This window comes from Hippocampus zosterae, chromosome 6, assembly GCF_025434085.1.
Source record: "Hippocampus zosterae strain Florida chromosome 6, ASM2543408v3, whole genome shotgun sequence".
Lineage (NCBI taxonomy): Eukaryota > Metazoa > Chordata > Actinopteri > Syngnathiformes > Syngnathidae > Hippocampus > Hippocampus zosterae.
In genome coordinates, this window is record NC_067456.1 from 14,619,536 (window position 1) to 14,637,853 (window position 18,318).

The 18,318-nt window shown below is 42.9% G+C and overlaps 1 protein-coding gene and 1 long non-coding RNA gene across 3 annotated transcripts in view; both read right to left on the reverse strand.

Moving 5' to 3' along the window:
- Positions 1-4,365, reverse strand: part of LOC127601914 (uncharacterized) — a 30,475-nt gene extending 26,110 nt beyond the window's left edge. The window contains exon 1 of the long non-coding RNA XR_007962670.1: positions 4,276-4,365. This is a non-coding gene — a long non-coding RNA (uncharacterized LOC127601914). The remainder of the gene's footprint in view (positions 1-4,275) is intronic.
- The window catches only part of LOC127601890 (leucine-rich repeat transmembrane neuronal protein 4), a 46,379-nt gene extending 35,005 nt beyond the window's left edge, over positions 1-11,374 (reverse strand). The window contains exons 1-2 of one of the 2 annotated variants that reach the window (XM_052067564.1): positions 10,845-11,374; positions 8,876-10,416 (exon numbers count right to left, since the gene is read on the reverse strand). In XM_052067564.1, coding sequence (XP_051923524.1) covers positions 8,876-10,416; positions 10,845-10,875 — 1,572 coding nt within the window. In that variant the 5' untranslated portion in view covers positions 10,876-11,374. Of the gene's footprint in view, positions 1-8,826; positions 10,417-10,844 lie in introns of both variants that reach the window. The other variant, XM_052067565.1, reaches the window with a different exon arrangement.
- Positions 11,375-18,318: the final 6,944 nt, after the last annotated feature.

An 18,318-nucleotide genomic window follows, 5' to 3' on the forward strand; every position in this document is an offset into this window, starting at 1 on the left:
CTTGCTCATTTTGGTTTTGATTGTGGTACAACAATAGATTTAAATACACAATTGACTAATATTCAAAGTCTGAAAGCTGTATTAACAACTTCATACCAATTTCAAATCTCGACATTTTTGGGGTCAATGTCAGTAAGTATTACGGGTACTTCGTCGTTACTATTTTTATTGGCCGCACCGCTGCAACAGCCTCCCAGAGGGCATCAGACCACAGACTGTTCATATTGTATTTTTAAAATGAGGCTCAAGCCACACTTATTTAGTTTAGCCTTTACGTGATATTTTATCTGTCCCCTTAACTATTCATGGGACTATTTATCTAAGTATTATTCCTTTTTAGCTAGTCACTGATTAATTCATTTATCAGTCTAATACATTTGTTTCTACTTAACTGGCTCTTATTTTCCTTCTTTTTTTTAATCTATTTTTGTCTGAATGACTTTGTAGTGTAATGCAATTTGGGTGAAATTGATTCAGGTGCTGACAGATTCTAAGCTCCTCCGACACGTGAGGTAGATGTATTTCATTCATAAATATGACAACTGCGTGCATCGAACCCTGTGAGTCATATTAGGAATCAATTGAACACATTATTATGACCATCATCTTCATTCAATCCTTGGCCACAGCAGAACTATGGGAGGTGGGGGTGGGGGGCGTCACACATGAACAAACGATCAGTCCCCAAGTGCGCACTGCAAAGCAGTGATCTGTGACCTCTTTATATCATCTGCTCGTGGCCGTTCCTTATAAACGTATTGGCATGCATCGATTTCTTGAATGGACACCAGCGACTAAGTTCTGCTTCTGTGATGTAGACTGTCCACGAAAATAGGACCCGTTGTCTCAGGACCTTTCTGGCAATGTCAAGACTCAACATGAGGCGGCAAACTATTGGACCACCTGCCTAAAAATATTGGGTGCGTTACTTCTCACTCCACAGGCATGAGCAATTACAGTAATTTGAGTTTGTTGCTCAGACTGATTTTTGTTGTTGTTGTTGAAACGCATAGACTTTTGTTTTTATGTGTAGTTAAAAGCCTGCCCTTGCTGTAAACAGCAAGGAGCTTGTTTGCAAAAGCAGTTAGAGTTGTCTAGTTAGTTTTTTTTATTTATTCCACCCCTCTAGCAACAAGTTCTAAAAAAGCAACTACAGTTTTGCTGAGACACAGACACAAGTGGACTCATTTTCGCATGGTTTTGCATATGACAAGAAAGGAGCCAGTTGAAGGCAAACTATCAAAGATAAGATGCCCATTTACAGGTTGGAAACTCATGCCTCAAGGTTTCAGATCTTTTTTTGGTTTCAGGTGATATAAAGCAAATCCCAGAAGGGCCAAAAAGTACATTTTGTCTTTGCCTCTATCATTGGCTTTTTTGGAAAATCATTTAAAATTCGAAAATCACATTTTTGTGAGACAAAAAAATTGTGTTATTTCAAGACAATATCACTGAGCACTAGTTCAAGGACACATACAAATGTCCTTTTCCCTTGAATGGTTTTCCACACGAGCAAAATGAACTTTGATTTCCCAGGTCATGAGAATGCCTGCCTTCCGTGCATTTTTGCAGGGGCGAAGTACAAGCTGCTGTCTTGGCAAGTCAAAGCACAACATTGCAAAGGCTGATATTTGTTTCTTATTTCTGACACTTTAAATCATCGACAGCTTGCATCTCATGCCCAACGAACAAACAGCAAACAAATACTCGGCCAATATAACGCGCGCACAGCTGCACAATGTGTTCCAGGCAAACAACTACCTCCATCCATAGGAGACAATAATGCTTTATATACCCAAAGGAAGGACAGGGGCTGCTACAGTTATGCTCAAATTTCGTGGAGTGTCCCTGAAATCCCCAATCTTTGGGGCAGGAAGAAAATAAAAGAGAATTATATTAGAGTTTGCTCCCTGTTCATTATGAGGTCACATAAAAACACACGCGTGCGCACTCTCACACGCACGCACGCATAAAGTCACGCTTGAGATGTCTGCAAAATTGCAATGTCAAATAGCAAGTTTCATTTGCATGGGCTGACATAGGGCTAGGATGAATTGAGTGACTGGTAAATGGCTACTTTGACAAATGGAACTATCCATTGTTCTGAAAGCAGAACTCGCACTTGTCAAGTTTTAATGAAGAAGGCAAACTGTAGCAGCGCATACATTAGCCTGCAATCGTTTTTTTTTTTTTTTTTTTTTTAATGCAAGTAATGGCTGCAATTATTGTATTACAAGCTCTCTTCAGAACTGGGATCTCTGACCTCATGGAGTCCCAAATAATACCAAGCTCACCAAACCGCTAAAAAGGAAAAAGCATGTTGAGCCTTATTCTGTCTGACTGTCTTGCTGTTTATTTTATCACAGCCTTGACATTTCACTGCACATGGCCCTGAAATCTTGGTGAAGGAAATTTGTCTTTGATGTAAAATATTTGCTTTAAAGTCAGAGAGTCTTCACATTAATCTCTTTGGTATACATGGGCTCCTCAATTAAAATTAAAAGAAGTCCACTTCAGGTGTTCGGAAGCAGAGGTGGCAAACTCATTTTTGTCGCGGGACAGATTTTAGTTACCGTTTCACTTGGAGGGCCGTCATGACTGAAACCATATAACGAAGTCAAGAAAAACTGTTGATTGAACTATTGTTTAAGTTACTATCATGAGGGGTCTAGTAACAAGGAAATGTATAGAATAAGTTCATTCATTATCCCAACCGCTTATCCTCATGAGGGTCGCAGGTGTGCTGGACCCTATTCCAGCTGTCTTCGGGCAGTAGGCGGGGGACACCCTGAACTGGTTGCCAGCCAATCACACGGCACACAGAGACGAACAACCATCCGCGCTCACACTCACACCTAGGGACAATTTGGAGTGTTCAAGCAGCCTGCTATGCATGTTCTTGGAATGTGGGAGGAAATCAGAGCACCCGGAGAAAACCCACGCAGGCCCGGGGGAGAGTATGCACAAAAAAAGAATTTTTCACAAAACAGTGCACTATTGGTCAATCATTGGTAAAAATAAATACATAAATAAATAAAACCGTAACACATAAGCAAGTGGGTTTACACACCAATCATATAGATTATCGTTATTATTATTATTACTATTGTTTTAAATCTCCATTCCCAAATGTTGACATAGAAGGTTTTTGCCCAATAACATACTGTACAGTATGTCAGGAGGTCTTTATATTTCGAATTTAAAAGTTCATACTCTCACCTCATCAATATGTTTGAATATATGAAGTATAAATGTTGAGGTTTAAAATAAAAATGGATCCTCACCAATAACCAGAATCATCTACCCCTTAGTAGTCAGCCCGAACTATACGGACAGTTGGATCAGCCGACTCATATGCACAACCTCAGTTATAAAGACAAATATAATTGTTGTGAAGAATGAGCTGTAATTTTAGTGCCCTTGATATTAACTTACTTTGGTTCTTTTCTTTTGCTCAATTTCTTCTATAGCTGCGGTGATATCAAAGTTCAGTTGCCGCGCAAGTCTCAACTTTGAGTGTATAAAGATATTCTTCCCAGTAGCATTATTTTTAAGCTTTGCAACTTCAATCACTTGGACAAAAATGTAATTAATAAAAAAAGATATACAGTATATATATATTTAAGAAGACAAAGTTAAAGGTATTCAAGCAGGTTAATCAAATGAAAATCATAATCCAAAAACATACAGTTTGCAGCACCCCGTTCTGGTGTATTTATGAACATCACAACTTCATATAGGATGGACAAAGTTGGTCCGATTTGTGGAACGAAGCTGAAAGATCCGCGGGCACGTATAAGTGTCAACTTCTGCCGGCAAATCACACATTATTTTCACCATCCTTAATATTAATTAATCAGTGTGAAAAAATTATTTACTTTTGAAACTGTGGGCTCTCACAACCTCCGACTAGCCACCTCTGGCAATGACCAGAAGAGCTGTCAGAAAGCCACACGTGTGTCGTGCAAATAATATCCTAAATCCTCAAAAAGTGTGTCACGGAACAGAGGACACCAAAAAGCAGGCAGGAGGGAGGAGCAGGGTGGACTTGACAAACTGTATTTAACAAAATACTGAGAAAACTAAATCCTGAACAAATCAAGAATGCAAAGTAACAAACAAAAACCCATGGCAGAAGCAAAACACTAACACATAGGTGTCAAACTCAGATCCTGGAGGGCCGCTGTCATGCATGTTTTCCAAGTGTACCTGTTGCAACACACCTGATTCAAATGATCAGATCATCAGCAAGCCCTGCCAAGCCTGACATTGAACCTGTTCATTTGAATCAGGTGTGTTACAACAGGGAGACTTGGAAAACATGCAGGACAGCGGCCCTCCAGGACCTGAGTTGGACACCTATGCTAACAGGAACAGAGTCAGCAACAGAAACAATGACTGCAAAAGTGACAGAAACAATGACCCAGCACCGAGTGGTCGGGCCGGCAGTCCTTTTAACAGAAAACGTACTAATGACATGATGACCAACAGGTGTGCCGCTGTAGGAGGAGCCCTACAGAGCCACCTGTTGATCCCAAACAAATCAACCGTGACAAAGTGTCCCTAAAAAAAGGTATAATCTTTTCTGGCTGCACAGAGGGGGAACATTTTCCATTTTCCTTCCATCTTAAGATCCTCTTCTTTTATTAATAGCTAAGCTTTCCAATAATTTTGTTCACAGGGGTGCCAATACTTTCATGTCCCCTTACATTAACCCTTTCATGCACGCTGTAACCTGATAACATGATAAGATGTCCACTGTAGTAATCGCTGTCCCCGAGAGGGCTATTTATTGTTGAGCAGGTTATGCTCATTTGGCTGATGCTTGCTACGTATTCCAAAGTCTACAAACACCTCGCTGGCTGAGATAAAAGGTACTTTTGTGTCTATATCATCTGCGCTACCTCCGCAGGGGTTGATCTGTGGGTGGACATCAACTAGATGCGCCTGCTGAGTGAGCACGTCAGTAGATGTACCACAGCAAGACCGCGGATCTCCGCACGCTCAAAGTGTTGATCAGATTCAACATTGTTCAAGTTGAGCTTTCAGTGTGCGGGGGCCAGCCTGCTGGTGGAAATCCATTGTGACGCTTAAATGACAATGCTGGTCAGGCTATGGGGAAAAATGTGACAGGCTTTGAATTCATTAGATATAGTTTCCTCTCTAGCTATGCGTTTGCTATACGGGAAAACCCCCCAACAGGATTGGTTGTGACGTTCATCCATCTTGACACTCTGCGCGCCATTGAGTTGCTGTGAAAAGCCACCTTCATGGCTTTTACTGTGACACAGCCCTTGAATGTACTTTTCATGCTGTCATACAACACGGTGTTCTGATGCAAGTCACAATGGCCAATAAACAGGTAGCTCATAAGAATCAGAAGGTGTAACCGGATAATGCAATATTATCTGTCAACGTGTAATTCCAACACAAAACCTAACCATGTTAAGACAGCCTCTTTTTGTTCTGTGTGTTGCTGCATTTCCAATAGTTGCAGCCAAACATGGCGCTGGGAATTGAAAAAAAAAATCCCATTACATCTTTAACAGCTTGGGTTGCTCCCTTAAGCTGTAGAGGGCAAGGAATAACAAAGCTGAGGGAAGTCGCGGCTCCTTACCTCTGATGGGCTATTAGTTATTCTAGTGAGCAGGAGCCCCATTAGGTCTGCCATTTAATGTTCCCATGCCAAGTCACACATGAAAGGTGCAAGATTGAAAAGCTGGCCATTGTCCCTAGAGCATTCCTTGTATTTGAGAAATGTTTTGCCACATATATCTGACAAAGGGCTGAGTTAGCTGCTTGTGTACCTAAGTCTCAGCTGTCATATTCATGGAAGTCACATTGGTCGGGTAAATAAAGGGATGGTAGACCTTCGCTGAATTCACTTTGCGCGTCTTAGTACGGGTTTCTATACATGTACTTTCATGTGACCCATATCTGATATCACTGTTTAAATCCACATACACACCCAAAAGGCAGATAATGCACGACAAAGCGGTACTGATGCTTCAAGCGACAGCAACATAGCAATAGCAACACACACATGGCAGTCAAACCACTGAAGGCGAACACAATACGTTCCTGAATGATGACCGACCGACGATTGGTTAGAAATTCAAATTTGTTTTTCACACACAAGTGTCATACTTGCACAAACTAGTGTTTAACTTGAATAAAGGCACAATGTGTTGGTGATAGACATTCGTCTCCTTTTCTAACACTCTTACTTGTCACAAAAGAGTAAAGGGCTTCCTCTTTACTCTTTCATCACAAACTTTGTCAACAAGTTGTGAAATGCATGGTTGGACTGGATAAAAAAATACTCTATTGGGACAAAGTTGGAATCTCACCGTTTGAGATGCGCACACCTGAGTACGCCATCCTCGGAAACAGAAATTACGCTCGCCAGAGTTTGTGCATGACATTGGCATGTAAACTGTAATGTCTCCCCTTTCGGATGATGTAGTCGATGGTGTGTGATGTGTACAGTTGGAAACGGCCTTGCACCTTCCGACCGTCTGTGCGTGCGTGTGTAAAACCCGCCACAATAGGGCTCTAAAAATCTTATATTGATATGATTATAATCCATTCATATGATTCAGAGGGATTGTCTGACACTGGTGTCATACAGTACTTCTGAATTAATTACCGTCAGGTCCACCACACGTATCCACCGAGCGCCTGTCTGTCTGTGCCTCGATTAAACACAACAAAATCGCATAAGACAAACTGCGCTGCAAAATAGATCACCTTTTAACCCATTTAAAGTTTTGTCTACTTTTTGTCATCAAATTGCAAATTGCGCGGCAGGAACACCCACTGAGGCGTAGGATGTCTACCAAATTCACAAACACATGACAAAGCCATTGTCCCGCTTTGAAAATAACTCTAATATGTGAGCATTTTTACACTCAGTGTAGTTTGCTTTCCTTCGTCAAATTATCAGGTGCGTCAGTGATGAGGCTGCTTCGCCCGCCGGCACCAGACTGGTCTAACATGGGCCCAAACACACAAGACTAGACTTGTGCTGGCACTAAAATTGAGTTATAGTAATTTTCACACTGAGTGATTTTGGTGCCAGTCTTCCGGAAATTGGGCCGTTTTTGTTGAGTGTTCAAACATTTCTGTTGGAGGAAAAATGCACATAGTAATGCTCATTGAAGTGAGCTCATGTAAGATATGCAGAAGTTTTTTGTTCAATCATACATGAAAGTGAACATTCCCCCGCCCCCCCCCAAAAAAAAAAGTTGAATTAAAAAAATAAATGCAGCACATGCCCAGTCATTTGATGCTTGCTGTGCCAAAGTGTTCAGTTTGCACTCCAAAATTGGAGGCATCTGGATCAAATTTTGAATTGAATGACATAAGAGGTATTCTTAATTTTTGACTGCTTCTTCCCTCAGCAGACTTCAAAGGCATATAATCTCAATTTTATTCAACCGTTCACCATTGTTTTCATTATCCATCCATTATCTGAAACAGTCGACTCTGCGCTGCCGTTTTCATTATTTAATGGGCAATGCAGCTCCCATTTTATCTGTGTACTGTAGGTATTAAAGTTCTTTTTTATTTTAAACCACATCTGTTGTTTTTGTAGCTATCTGTGCCTTGTGTGTACGATCTGCTGATGTTTTAATTCTTTTCCTAAAGTGGACTTCAAAAAACTTTCCACATCTTCAATAAACTCACCCTCATGGCATTATGGTTTATAGGATCCAATGTACCGTATACTGTTACTGTTTACTGAATACATTGTTAAAGTGTTTGGAATGAGGCTTGTAGTCCCGCAGATGCTCAGCCAAGATCCTATTGACATCAATCTTCCCCCGTACAGCAGCTCGAACTCACGCTCAACTCAATGATAATAAGCAGCAGGACAAAAGAAGAAAGATGTGTGGTACATGCAGAAAAAGGCTACATGTGCAAAAAAATAAAAAATAAAAAAAGGACCTAATTAAACAACAGATTGATCTGTGCTTCCCGCCAAGGCTTTCAGTCTCACTCTCTTGGTGCCAGATAGTGTTTTAAAGTCACTTCCCGTACATGAAAGAGTCGGAATTTAGTCGCCACTCTACGCTTTGAGTAAAAACTTTTAGTCTGCACAGGGTACATGATTGCATCTGTAATTTAATTTATTAAGGAAACCGGTTTGGTAACTATACACAATTGGCTCCTCATTCGACTGCAAGCTGTATGTGTTTGCAGCCTGCACTGACTGAACTTTGTAAATCTCACCAAAGAGCAATGTAATAAGGAGCCGAATGCTCAAGGCATTACTGGAGAATGAAATCTATGGTGCCTATAAATGTGACTATATTTATGGTGGTTACCACTTTGGACTTACGAAAGATATGCGACACGACAGAAAACATATATCGGGATTTACACGAGAGGTGTGTTTGCCACCAAGGTAGCAAACACACAGGATAGCAGAGGGCCACCTGCACAGTGACTTGAACTCACGCATTTTTATTTGGGGCATTTTGGGGACAGCAGCCATTTATGAATAAATACCACACTGGCTGACAAGATCAAGATCTATCAATTGGCTGTGTTATGTCAAAAATAAAAGATTACGCTGCTTTGTGCATAATTCATTTTGCGTGCGGCCCAGGAAGCGGAGCTGCCACTTGGATTGCTTCTAATGGGAATGAGAGTACATTTTAGCAATAAAAGAGTGTGACTCAGAACAGCAGCTCTGAAGAATTTTCAAGCATTGCAAAGCAAATCACAGTGCACTGACCTTTACTTCCTTATCCCAAAACAGACAAGGGCAGGGGGATGGGGGTGATCGTGTTTGTCTCCACAGATTGTTTGAAAATTTACCTCTCATGCCTCGCAGTGGAAATGGATTTTTGGAGGGCAACGGTCATACCTCGCATTCCCTGGAGCCTGAGATGGTGTATGTGTAAGGTCCTGTCCCATTAACCAGCACATCCATTGTCTCGGAGTGTGAAGGCTTGTAGTCCACGTAATACTCTTGCAGTGGCGAATTAAAGGAGCGCTCAGTCTCCCGAGCCTTTTTCTGCCGCTTTTTAACCGTGGGCCGTTGCTGAAGCTGCTTGATGCTGCTGGGATAGTGCTTCCACGAAACATAGATAACAAGTAGGATGATAGCCACGGACAGGAGGAGGGCCACGGTACCCGCGATGATCTTATGGAAGGACACGTACTCAGAGTCTGGTAAAAGGATGGTCGGGGAGGCCTGCGAAGGAGTAGGAGAGACTGTCCTGTTGTCCGCCAGCTTCTCGTCCACTTCGGGCCGTGTGGGAAGGGGGAGCGGTTCTGTTTGAAATGCGGAGGTGAGAGGCGCCCTTGTTGAGGTAACGGGGCTTGGCGTTACTGTGCAAATGTTGTAAGTCTCCACCACGTCGGTGACTTTTTCTCCTTGTGCCTCCTTAGGGTCCGTGCAAATCATAGTGGACTCCTTGTTTCCCTTGAAAGCCTTGAGCCAGTCCACTAGGGGGCATATGTTGGGGTTACAGTGCCACAGATTACCAGCCAGACTGACGGTGGTGAGGGAGATCCAAGTCTCGACAGTCTGCTGAGACACATTGTTCAGTTTGTTGGAGTCCAAGTTGAGGGTCTGGAGGTTGGGCAGGCATTGAAAGGTGCTGGGGTCCAACATCTGGAGCTCGTTTCCGGACAGGTCTAGTTTTTGCAGGGAAGTCCACATCCATGACAGGCCCTGGGTCAGCAGTTTGATGCGGTTCCATTGCAAATAAAGTGCCCTCAGATTAGTCAGGCGGGGGAAATGAGCAAAGTTGATCTTGGAAAACTGGTTGTGTTCCAAATGCAGCTCGACCAGCTTAAAGAGTCCGGCGAAGGCGTTACGCGTGAGGCTCCGTAGCCTGTTGTAGCCGATATCTAGGAATTCCAGGTTGCGACAGTCAAGGAAGACCCGCATTGGGACCGTTTTTAAAGAATTGGACCTCAAGTGCAAACTGAGTAGCTTCCGTAGGCCCACAAATTGATTGGCTTGGAGTACCTGCAGTTTATTGTAGGAAAGGTCAAGATTTCGCAAGTTGGGAACGTCATGGAAAGTGTTGTTCTTGAGCAGCGTGATCTTATTGGAGCTGAGAATTAGTTCTTTAAGTCGGCGTATGCCGTGGAACGCTTGGCCATCCACGGAACCGATGTAGTTGTGATCGAGGTACAGCCAAACCAGTTGACCAAGGCCTGCAAACTGGTGGGCTCTCAGGTTCATCAGGCTGTTGTACCGCAGCGACAGGCCCTGCGTTCCCACCGACACATTGCTCGGCACATCACGGAAAGCATTGGATTCGCAGTAGATTATTTTGCCGTCACATCTGCAGCTCTGCGGGCAGGGACGCTCACGCATGGGGTTCGCAGCAGCCAGGAGCCAGACAGGCACCACCGCTATGAATACAAGCCATTTGCAAAGCACAGGAAGTCCTGCGCGCACACACACACACACACACACACACACACAAAGAGTCTGTTAAGGAGAAACCACACTTCAAAACGTGAAAGGCCGCATAAAACGAACAGAAAGTAACATATATTCATTTCATTTAAATTAAAGTGTCTGATTAATGTATTGGCTACCGCAGTGTATTTTTCGCTGTAGAGGCAAATTGTCTTTCTCGAGCAAGAAAAAAACGATTGGTGATTAAAAAAGGAAGAAAGCATCAGGTAATCTGTCAAATGGCCGATGAGGGACAAACCTCAGCATCCAACTCAAGGCAGCTATTAAAAGCCTCGAGGGGTGAAAGGAAAACAACAGCATCACTGGTTGAGGTGAAGTTCAAATCAAAAGGATTATTGAAAAGGAACATTTCGAAAAAATGTCACAAGTAGCTTGCAAGGACAAGCGCACATACCCATACTTGCGCGGTGTCGGCTCCTCCTCATGTCACGGCTTTCTGTTGCATGCGTCCCAGCTCCACATGTTCCACCAAGCCGGCCAAATAGTGGAGCACGGACTCACAACGCTTGTTTTGCAGCGGGTGGCAAACGCGCACTTTTGCGTATGCGGACGCACACCTGTCAGAGACCACAGCGTCTCCAAAAAAAGTGGGACTTTACTTTGCTACGTTACCGCAAAGGATGATCAGGATGTTGCCCGCTCGTGACGAGCACCTTGCAGAGCCCTTGGAGCGGAAAAGCCCGAAGCCTCGCCGGGGCTCGGGCGAGAAGATGGTTAAACATCCGGCGGCCAATTGTTGAATCGGGTTTAATTAGGTGGCACAAGACCAAATTGATGACGGAGCGCGTGAAAAATAATGCGGCGGCAGAAAGTGTGGTCCGAGCCCGACAAGTTGAAGGGATCCGCATCCGGCGTCAAGATGCAGTCTGGCGCGGATCAGAGCAGATGACCGTGTCATCAAGAATGAATCAGTTGAGTAGCAACAGGAATTGTGTCGGCGGAGATCCCCGCCGAACAAACGTCTGCATCTTGTTTTGGCCTTCAAGTGCCCCCTGCTGGCCACTCGTCATTTGCCACACATGAGACGTCTTGATTGATTCCTACTGACTGTCCGGCTATCGAAAGCCGCTTGAGACGAATTTTTCGGTATTCTTGTTATTTTATTCAAGTTTGTCCTCACTAGTAATTCAGATTCAGAAAGTTCAGTAAGACTACTTAACATACTAGTACAACGACTGTGTCTCAGTAGTGGTGTTTTTTTTTTTCTTTTGCCACTATTATGTGACATTTCTGCACACTCGTAGCAAAAAATTGTGTTACAACTCATTACTGGTGATGCAGAGCATTACTGGTAGGGTTCAGGTGGCCACGAGAGTGTGACACATACACTTCTTGTGGGCCAAGTACTGTTGTAGTGCTGTACAGTCGATAGTATTGATTGCGTACAAGTAGGTCAGAAGTGTCACAAGTAGTGTAGGTCAGACACAGCAAAATGTAGTGCAACAGATTAACTCAAATATGTACGAATCTGAGTTTAGGATCACATGGACACCACAACTAAATAACTGTCCGCTTTGCAAAATACGAAACACCTGTAGCTAACGTGCACACCTTTTCAATCCTGAATTATTGAAAAAAATGAATCAATCCATTTTATCCAACGGAGGTTACGCAGTTATTGTAGGATTTAAAAAAAAAGAGTTTTACGAAAAACACACACACACACACATCCCAGTGTATTGTTCCCTGCCGCCAGTAAATTTGAGCATGCGTGAACAAAGGTTACGGCGAATGCCTCATAATGGGGTTTTAGTCTAGGTCAAAGTTATCACTTCTAATAGCTCCTTCTGCCTCCATATTTAGTGGCAAACATAATTGCCAGTTAAGTTATGAACATTGATGAACATTTATGCTCAAACTGCCTGTACTTCGTGTCAGTGGAAACAAAAATTAAAGTGATGTATGGAACACACCAGTGGCAGCCACTGATTCGATTTCCACTGCTGAATGCGAAGGGTCAGTAATTACACACACAAACAAAGAGTATGATCAAACAACAAAGCCTGATTTCAGTGCAACATTTCGGTCACTCCAATTTATTCTTGGCCACACCACAGTGTACAGAGTAGCATCACTTCAGATTTTCCCTGTTACAATCCTGGATATAGTATAGAATTTTGTTTCTCCTTCAAAATTTTATGGACCGGAAAGTATATTCAGGCGACCAAAAATGAGAATTGACTTGTGATGTTTGTAGAGGCACACAAATGAAAACTGCATGGAAAACACACTTGGCATCACAATTCGTTTGTAAACTTGTGTTATTTGACTAACATACTTTGAAATGAAGATAATTCCCAGCTTTTAGCATTTAAAAACATCCATCCATCCATTTTCTGATCCGCTTCACCCTCACGAGGGTCGCGGTGAGTGCAGGAGCCTTTCTCAGCTGCCTTAAGGTTGTAAGCAGGTTACACCGTGAACTGGTTGCCAGCCAATGTCAGGATACATGTCGCCGAACAGCAATTTACACTCACAATCACACCTAACGACAATTTTGAGTGTTGCATTAGCCTGTCACGCATGTTTTTGTAATGCGGGAGAAAACCTGGAAAAAAAAACCACGGAAATACGACGAGAACATGCAAACTCCACACGGGAAGGCCAAAGCCGGATTCCAACCCTGCACCTCTGCACTGTGAGGCAGACGTGCTAACAGTCGCCTACCATGCCACCTCTCTTTAAAAACAATCAGTGAACATTCAATGGTAATGGTGCAAATGTTAATGTGTTTTTGGGTATGTGGTCCTCTCTTCCATCACTGGCACTCTCTGTGGTGGCAAAACAAAGAGAAACAATTAACTAAAGGAAATATGAAATGTGGCGACCCGTCGGTTGAGTGATGAGCGCGTCGATTCCACAGTGTCGAGGTACTGGGTTCGATTCCAACTTCGGCCTTCCTGTGTGGAGTTTGCATGTTCTCCCCGTGCTTGCGTGGGTTTTCTCCGGTTTCCTCCCACATTCCAAAAACATGCATGGCAGGCTGATGGAACACTCAAAAATTGACCCTAGGTGTGAGTCCGTGGATAGTTGTTCATCTATGTGTGCCCTGTGATCGGCTGCCATCCGGTTCACGGTGTCCTCCGCCTACTGCCCGAAGACAGCTACTCCAGCACGCCCCGCGGCCCTTGTAAGGATAATGCGGATCAGTAAATGGATTTCGTGATGTTCTTTTTACAGTACTGCGACAGGCAAATGTGGACAAGGCATAAATATCTGAATCATGAAGTCTCACTGTACAGTTCAGTTATATTCATGACAACCAATGAATGAAAATGAGAGTGATTCCTGATACTTACTTCAAACCAAATTTGCTCTAAATTGTTATTTTGGGGGTTTTGCTTGCGTGACCTGAGCTTAATCCGTGCTCATTACTCTCGTCTTTGATGATTCCCCTCCAGGGCCTATCAGGGGAAAGTTCACCCTGTCAGAGACGAGCACTGCTGCCTTCTCTCAGCATGGGAAGAACACAAGCTCCTAGCGCAACAAACAAAAGTGGAGTGTCACCACACGCACTCACCACACTTTGCAAATAACTCAGACACCAAATTGCTTCCCATGAAACTTTAATGACTGTCTGTGACTGAGCCCCGAATAACAGAGCAAGCAAAGGACCTGCTTTTTTTTTTTTTTGCAGAATAATGACTCCCGTAGAAACAGGGAGCACAACTGTATAAATAGCCTAATAATTAGAGCAAAAAAGAAAAAAAAACAAAACGATTTCAAGTACTGGAGCAGCCGGTCTTATTTACATTTCTAAATATGTAAAGTAATTAACCGCTGAATTACACTTACAAAATGTGTGAACAGCAGGTAAGCATTTTAGAGACAATGGGTCGCACCAAAACATCTGTTCCCTTCTTCCCCTAATGAGAATGAGAGGGGAAAGAGTGCTGCCTTCACTTTCTTTTGACTTTGGTACAAGGAAAGAGATATCTTGCTTGAACCCTTGGACTTGATGCCTTCAGCTTGATCCCAATCTGACCACAGCTCTGTGATCAGCTTCTGAAAGGTTTGGATGCGTTTTCAAACATCAGCTTGTCTAAACTCGATGATCAGACGAGAACGATGCTTAAGCTTTTTTCATGATGGAGAGCTGAAAAATGATCCTGTCCTGGATACGTACCGTATGCTGTTTTTATTTTTGGGAGCCTATGATTAGCATTTAATCTCTTTTAATGAAGCCACACTGCAGTCACCAAATCCGTTCTGCACCAAGGATGCAAACATGCGACACAGAACAGTAGATATGAAGTGCGGTGAACAACCCCTGAAGACACTATGGAAAAATATTGAACAGGGATGAAAACAAAAGCAAAGAGAGACCAAAAAAAACAAGACAAAACAATGTTCATAATGTTATTCTTCATTGCAAGTTGTTGTTTTTGTTTTCTTTAATGATAAACAGTGTACAATGTGATGCAGAGGTGTACTTATCACGATTTGATATTGACAAAATCTACTATTTATAAGGGAGAGGTGGGGCACGATGCGAAATATTTCATTTTCCTGGGGGGTGGGGGGAAGAGAACATAATTGAGAAGCACCAGTCTAAAGCCAATTAAAACACACCGATCGATAATCTCTTGACTTTTGTAGCACACATAATGAGGCCAAGTCAGTTATGTCAGTTGTCTAGGAAACAACATTATTTTCGTGCTCAGAGCAAATCTAGAGCAAAGCACACTCTAACTGTGCACATGGGTAGCGTTTTATTTGTTTTGGTATTTTCCTAGACTTTTCACAAATAGAATGGGCATAAATGTGGGATAGATCACTGCTGACTCCCGGCCAATCGAAGCGGTCTCCCTCATTTGCATGAAGCAAAGCACACGCAGTGCTTGACATTGTAGATGCAAAAATGGACTCGCTGGGTTCCGTGCGTGACATTGGTATGTGCTAAGTGTGTAAAATACAGGGAAATAGCAAGATCGCACCTTGCGGATGATGCAATCGGCCATGCATTTGATGTGGGCAATTGGCCTTGCACACACGTTCGTGTGTGTGACCATCTCCCCACCAATAGTTATGCCGCACGAGCAGGGGGATGCTATTAAAATATTTTTAAGATAATCATGATTATAATTCGTTCAATGAATTGACTTCTACAACAATTCAGAGAGAGTGACTCGCGCTGTTGTCATAGCTATGAATGAAAAACTGTAAGTCCACGAGGAGCCGAATCTGTATGACTGCACCTCGATCAAATAAACCATCTGCGCCATTTTTTAGACTGGGTTCTGGACAGTCTAAAATGTTGTCGAATTTTCTAACCAAAAAGATCATCTTCTCATCCATACCACATCCATGGTAGAAGATGAAATATGCAGTTCTGTCGAAGGTATACCTGTCAAATACTCACAGCTGGAGCAACAGATGCCCAAATGAGATTGAGAGTTAAAGAAATCGTTTGATTTCATCATCTGTCCTGTCAGTTTGAGCGTCTGAAGTGCGTGAGCGATGCTACAGCGGCCCTGCGGCCAAAGTTTCTTTAAAAAAAAGAATTTATATGAAATCCCATCACGATCTTGAATTTACCGAAGTAACCAATTACTTTACGATCTTGAACTGCTCCTCGTTGATATTTGACTTGCTCAGTGACATCTTATTTTACCGTTACTTTTATATCTGTTCTTAATATACTGTAACTTACTCACATTTATATGTTTCTATTATGGGTTTTATATGCACCGCTGTCAGTATTAGAATTTTCACCTCGGACGACAATAAAGAATTATTCGATTCTATTTTATTCCATTCTAGTACCGTGTCGCCACAAAACGTTATGCAACAAAATCGTCATGGTTCAGTGAGGAAAGGAGGACCCAAGAGCAGGCTCTGACAAAAGATTTAAGTGTTTATTGAGTCACAGGCGGGGATTCCGTTCGGGGAAGAGGCTAGGATGCTGGGGAAGGAGCTCTAAAAGGAAATTTAAAAAAAAAAACAGAATCAAAATCATTGAGTTGCTTGTTTCCCTTGCCATTAACGTGAAAGAACAATTGCGGAATTCCTTGCATTCATCCAAGTCTTCTTTTTGGGGAGACCATTTTTTAGGCTCCCTCAAAGGAATAAGGAGAAATGTGAAAACACTGAAGTGGGTAAGCCGTACCTAGCATTTGTGTAATACTTGGCATCACTGACAGTGTGAGAGCCAAGCACAGCAATCAAATCTGTTGCACACTCAAAATTAACTTTTCGAGTGGTTCTTCTGTTCCTCTGTGACATTGGGACGATCTACATTAACATCATTTAGCAAAGGTGAATTCACCTCCTGATCTCACTTAATGGGGTTGAAACAGGTTAATTGTGCTACATATCAAAGAAGTGTGATGTGTCGTGCATTTCTTTGCTCTCTTAGCCTTCTGTTATTGGCAGTGATAGATAGCGGTTATCGCCTCTCTGAAGATGATTGCATTGTAAATTCCCCAAAGTAGTCTCTAATGTGCACGCAGTCAGTTAATGTGGGCTGTTTTCGCACAAAAGATGAGATGCCATTGATAAAAAGAAATAAAAGATCATGAAAGCCTTTTTTTGAAGTGATACAGTGTCCTTCTGCCTGGACATTCACAAAGGAACACCTTCTTTCAACATCAAAGGAAAAATAGATTGGTCTTGGATTGAGTTCCATTGTGGTTCGGAAGGACTGCTCATAAATGCATTTGGACACGATGAACACAAGTATTGGGACACCTACAGCACCTGCAAAAACGCTCAACATTTTTACGCGTTCGTCCAGTAGGGCATCCTGTAGTTCAGATTGCACACACTCTTTGTTGTCGGTTTTCACTAGGTTGAGGTCAGGGTTCTCAAGTGTTTTCACACCAAATTCATCCAACTATGACTACATGGACCTTGCTTCATGCACATGCGGGAATCAGTGGTGCAGAACATGTCCTTTTCCAAACTGGGTAGGAATGTTTCAAACCTAATGGACAATGTAAAGATCACAACAATCATCCATACATCCATTTCCGTAAATCCATTTTCTAAATTGCTTGTCGTCATCCGGGTCACGGAGCCTATCCCACTTTAGTTTGGATGAAAATTGGGGTGCATCCTTGACTGGTTACAGGCTAAGATACAAACGTAGGAAGGCAGAGTAAAGATTTAAAGAGAAACCTGGAGCTCTACGATGAAATAAGGAATATTAATCTATTTTAATCCAAGTCATGATACTGTGTAATTGATGTGGGTGTTGCAGTCGGTCACAGCGCCACATTTGGGCAACAGGGTGCCCAAATCATCCCGTCAGAAATATGTGCAGCCCAGGCAAAGCCCCTCGGGAATTGAATTTCAAATGTGTAAATATATATATTTTTTAATTCATTTCATTCATCTTCCTAACCGCTTGATCCTCACTAGGGTCGCGGGGGGTGCTGGAGCCTATCCCAGCTGTCTCCGGGCAGTAGGCGGTGGACACCCTGAATCGGTTGCCAGCCAATCGCAGGGCACACAGAGACGAACAACCATTCGCACTCACACTCACACCTAGGGACAATTTAGAGTGTTCAATTAGCCTGCCCTGCATAGTTTTGGAATGTGGGAGGAAACCGGAGCACCCGGAGAAAATCCACGCAGGCTCGTGGAGAACATGCAAACTCCACACAGGGAGGCCGGAGCTGGAATTGAACCCGGTACCTCTGCACTGTGAAGCCGACGTGCTAACCACTGGACTACCGGGCCGCTTAATTCATTTCATAAAGTTTAAAACCATTATGAAGTTCGCAAGTTTCATTCCCAATCCAATACCTATTTCCGTGTTTTTGCTGCACCCACCCACGGACTAATAGACTAAGAATACATCCTTAATCTCAACTCAACTCATATTTATGCATCTACCCCGAGCGTATTTGGGAAGGGATGGGCGA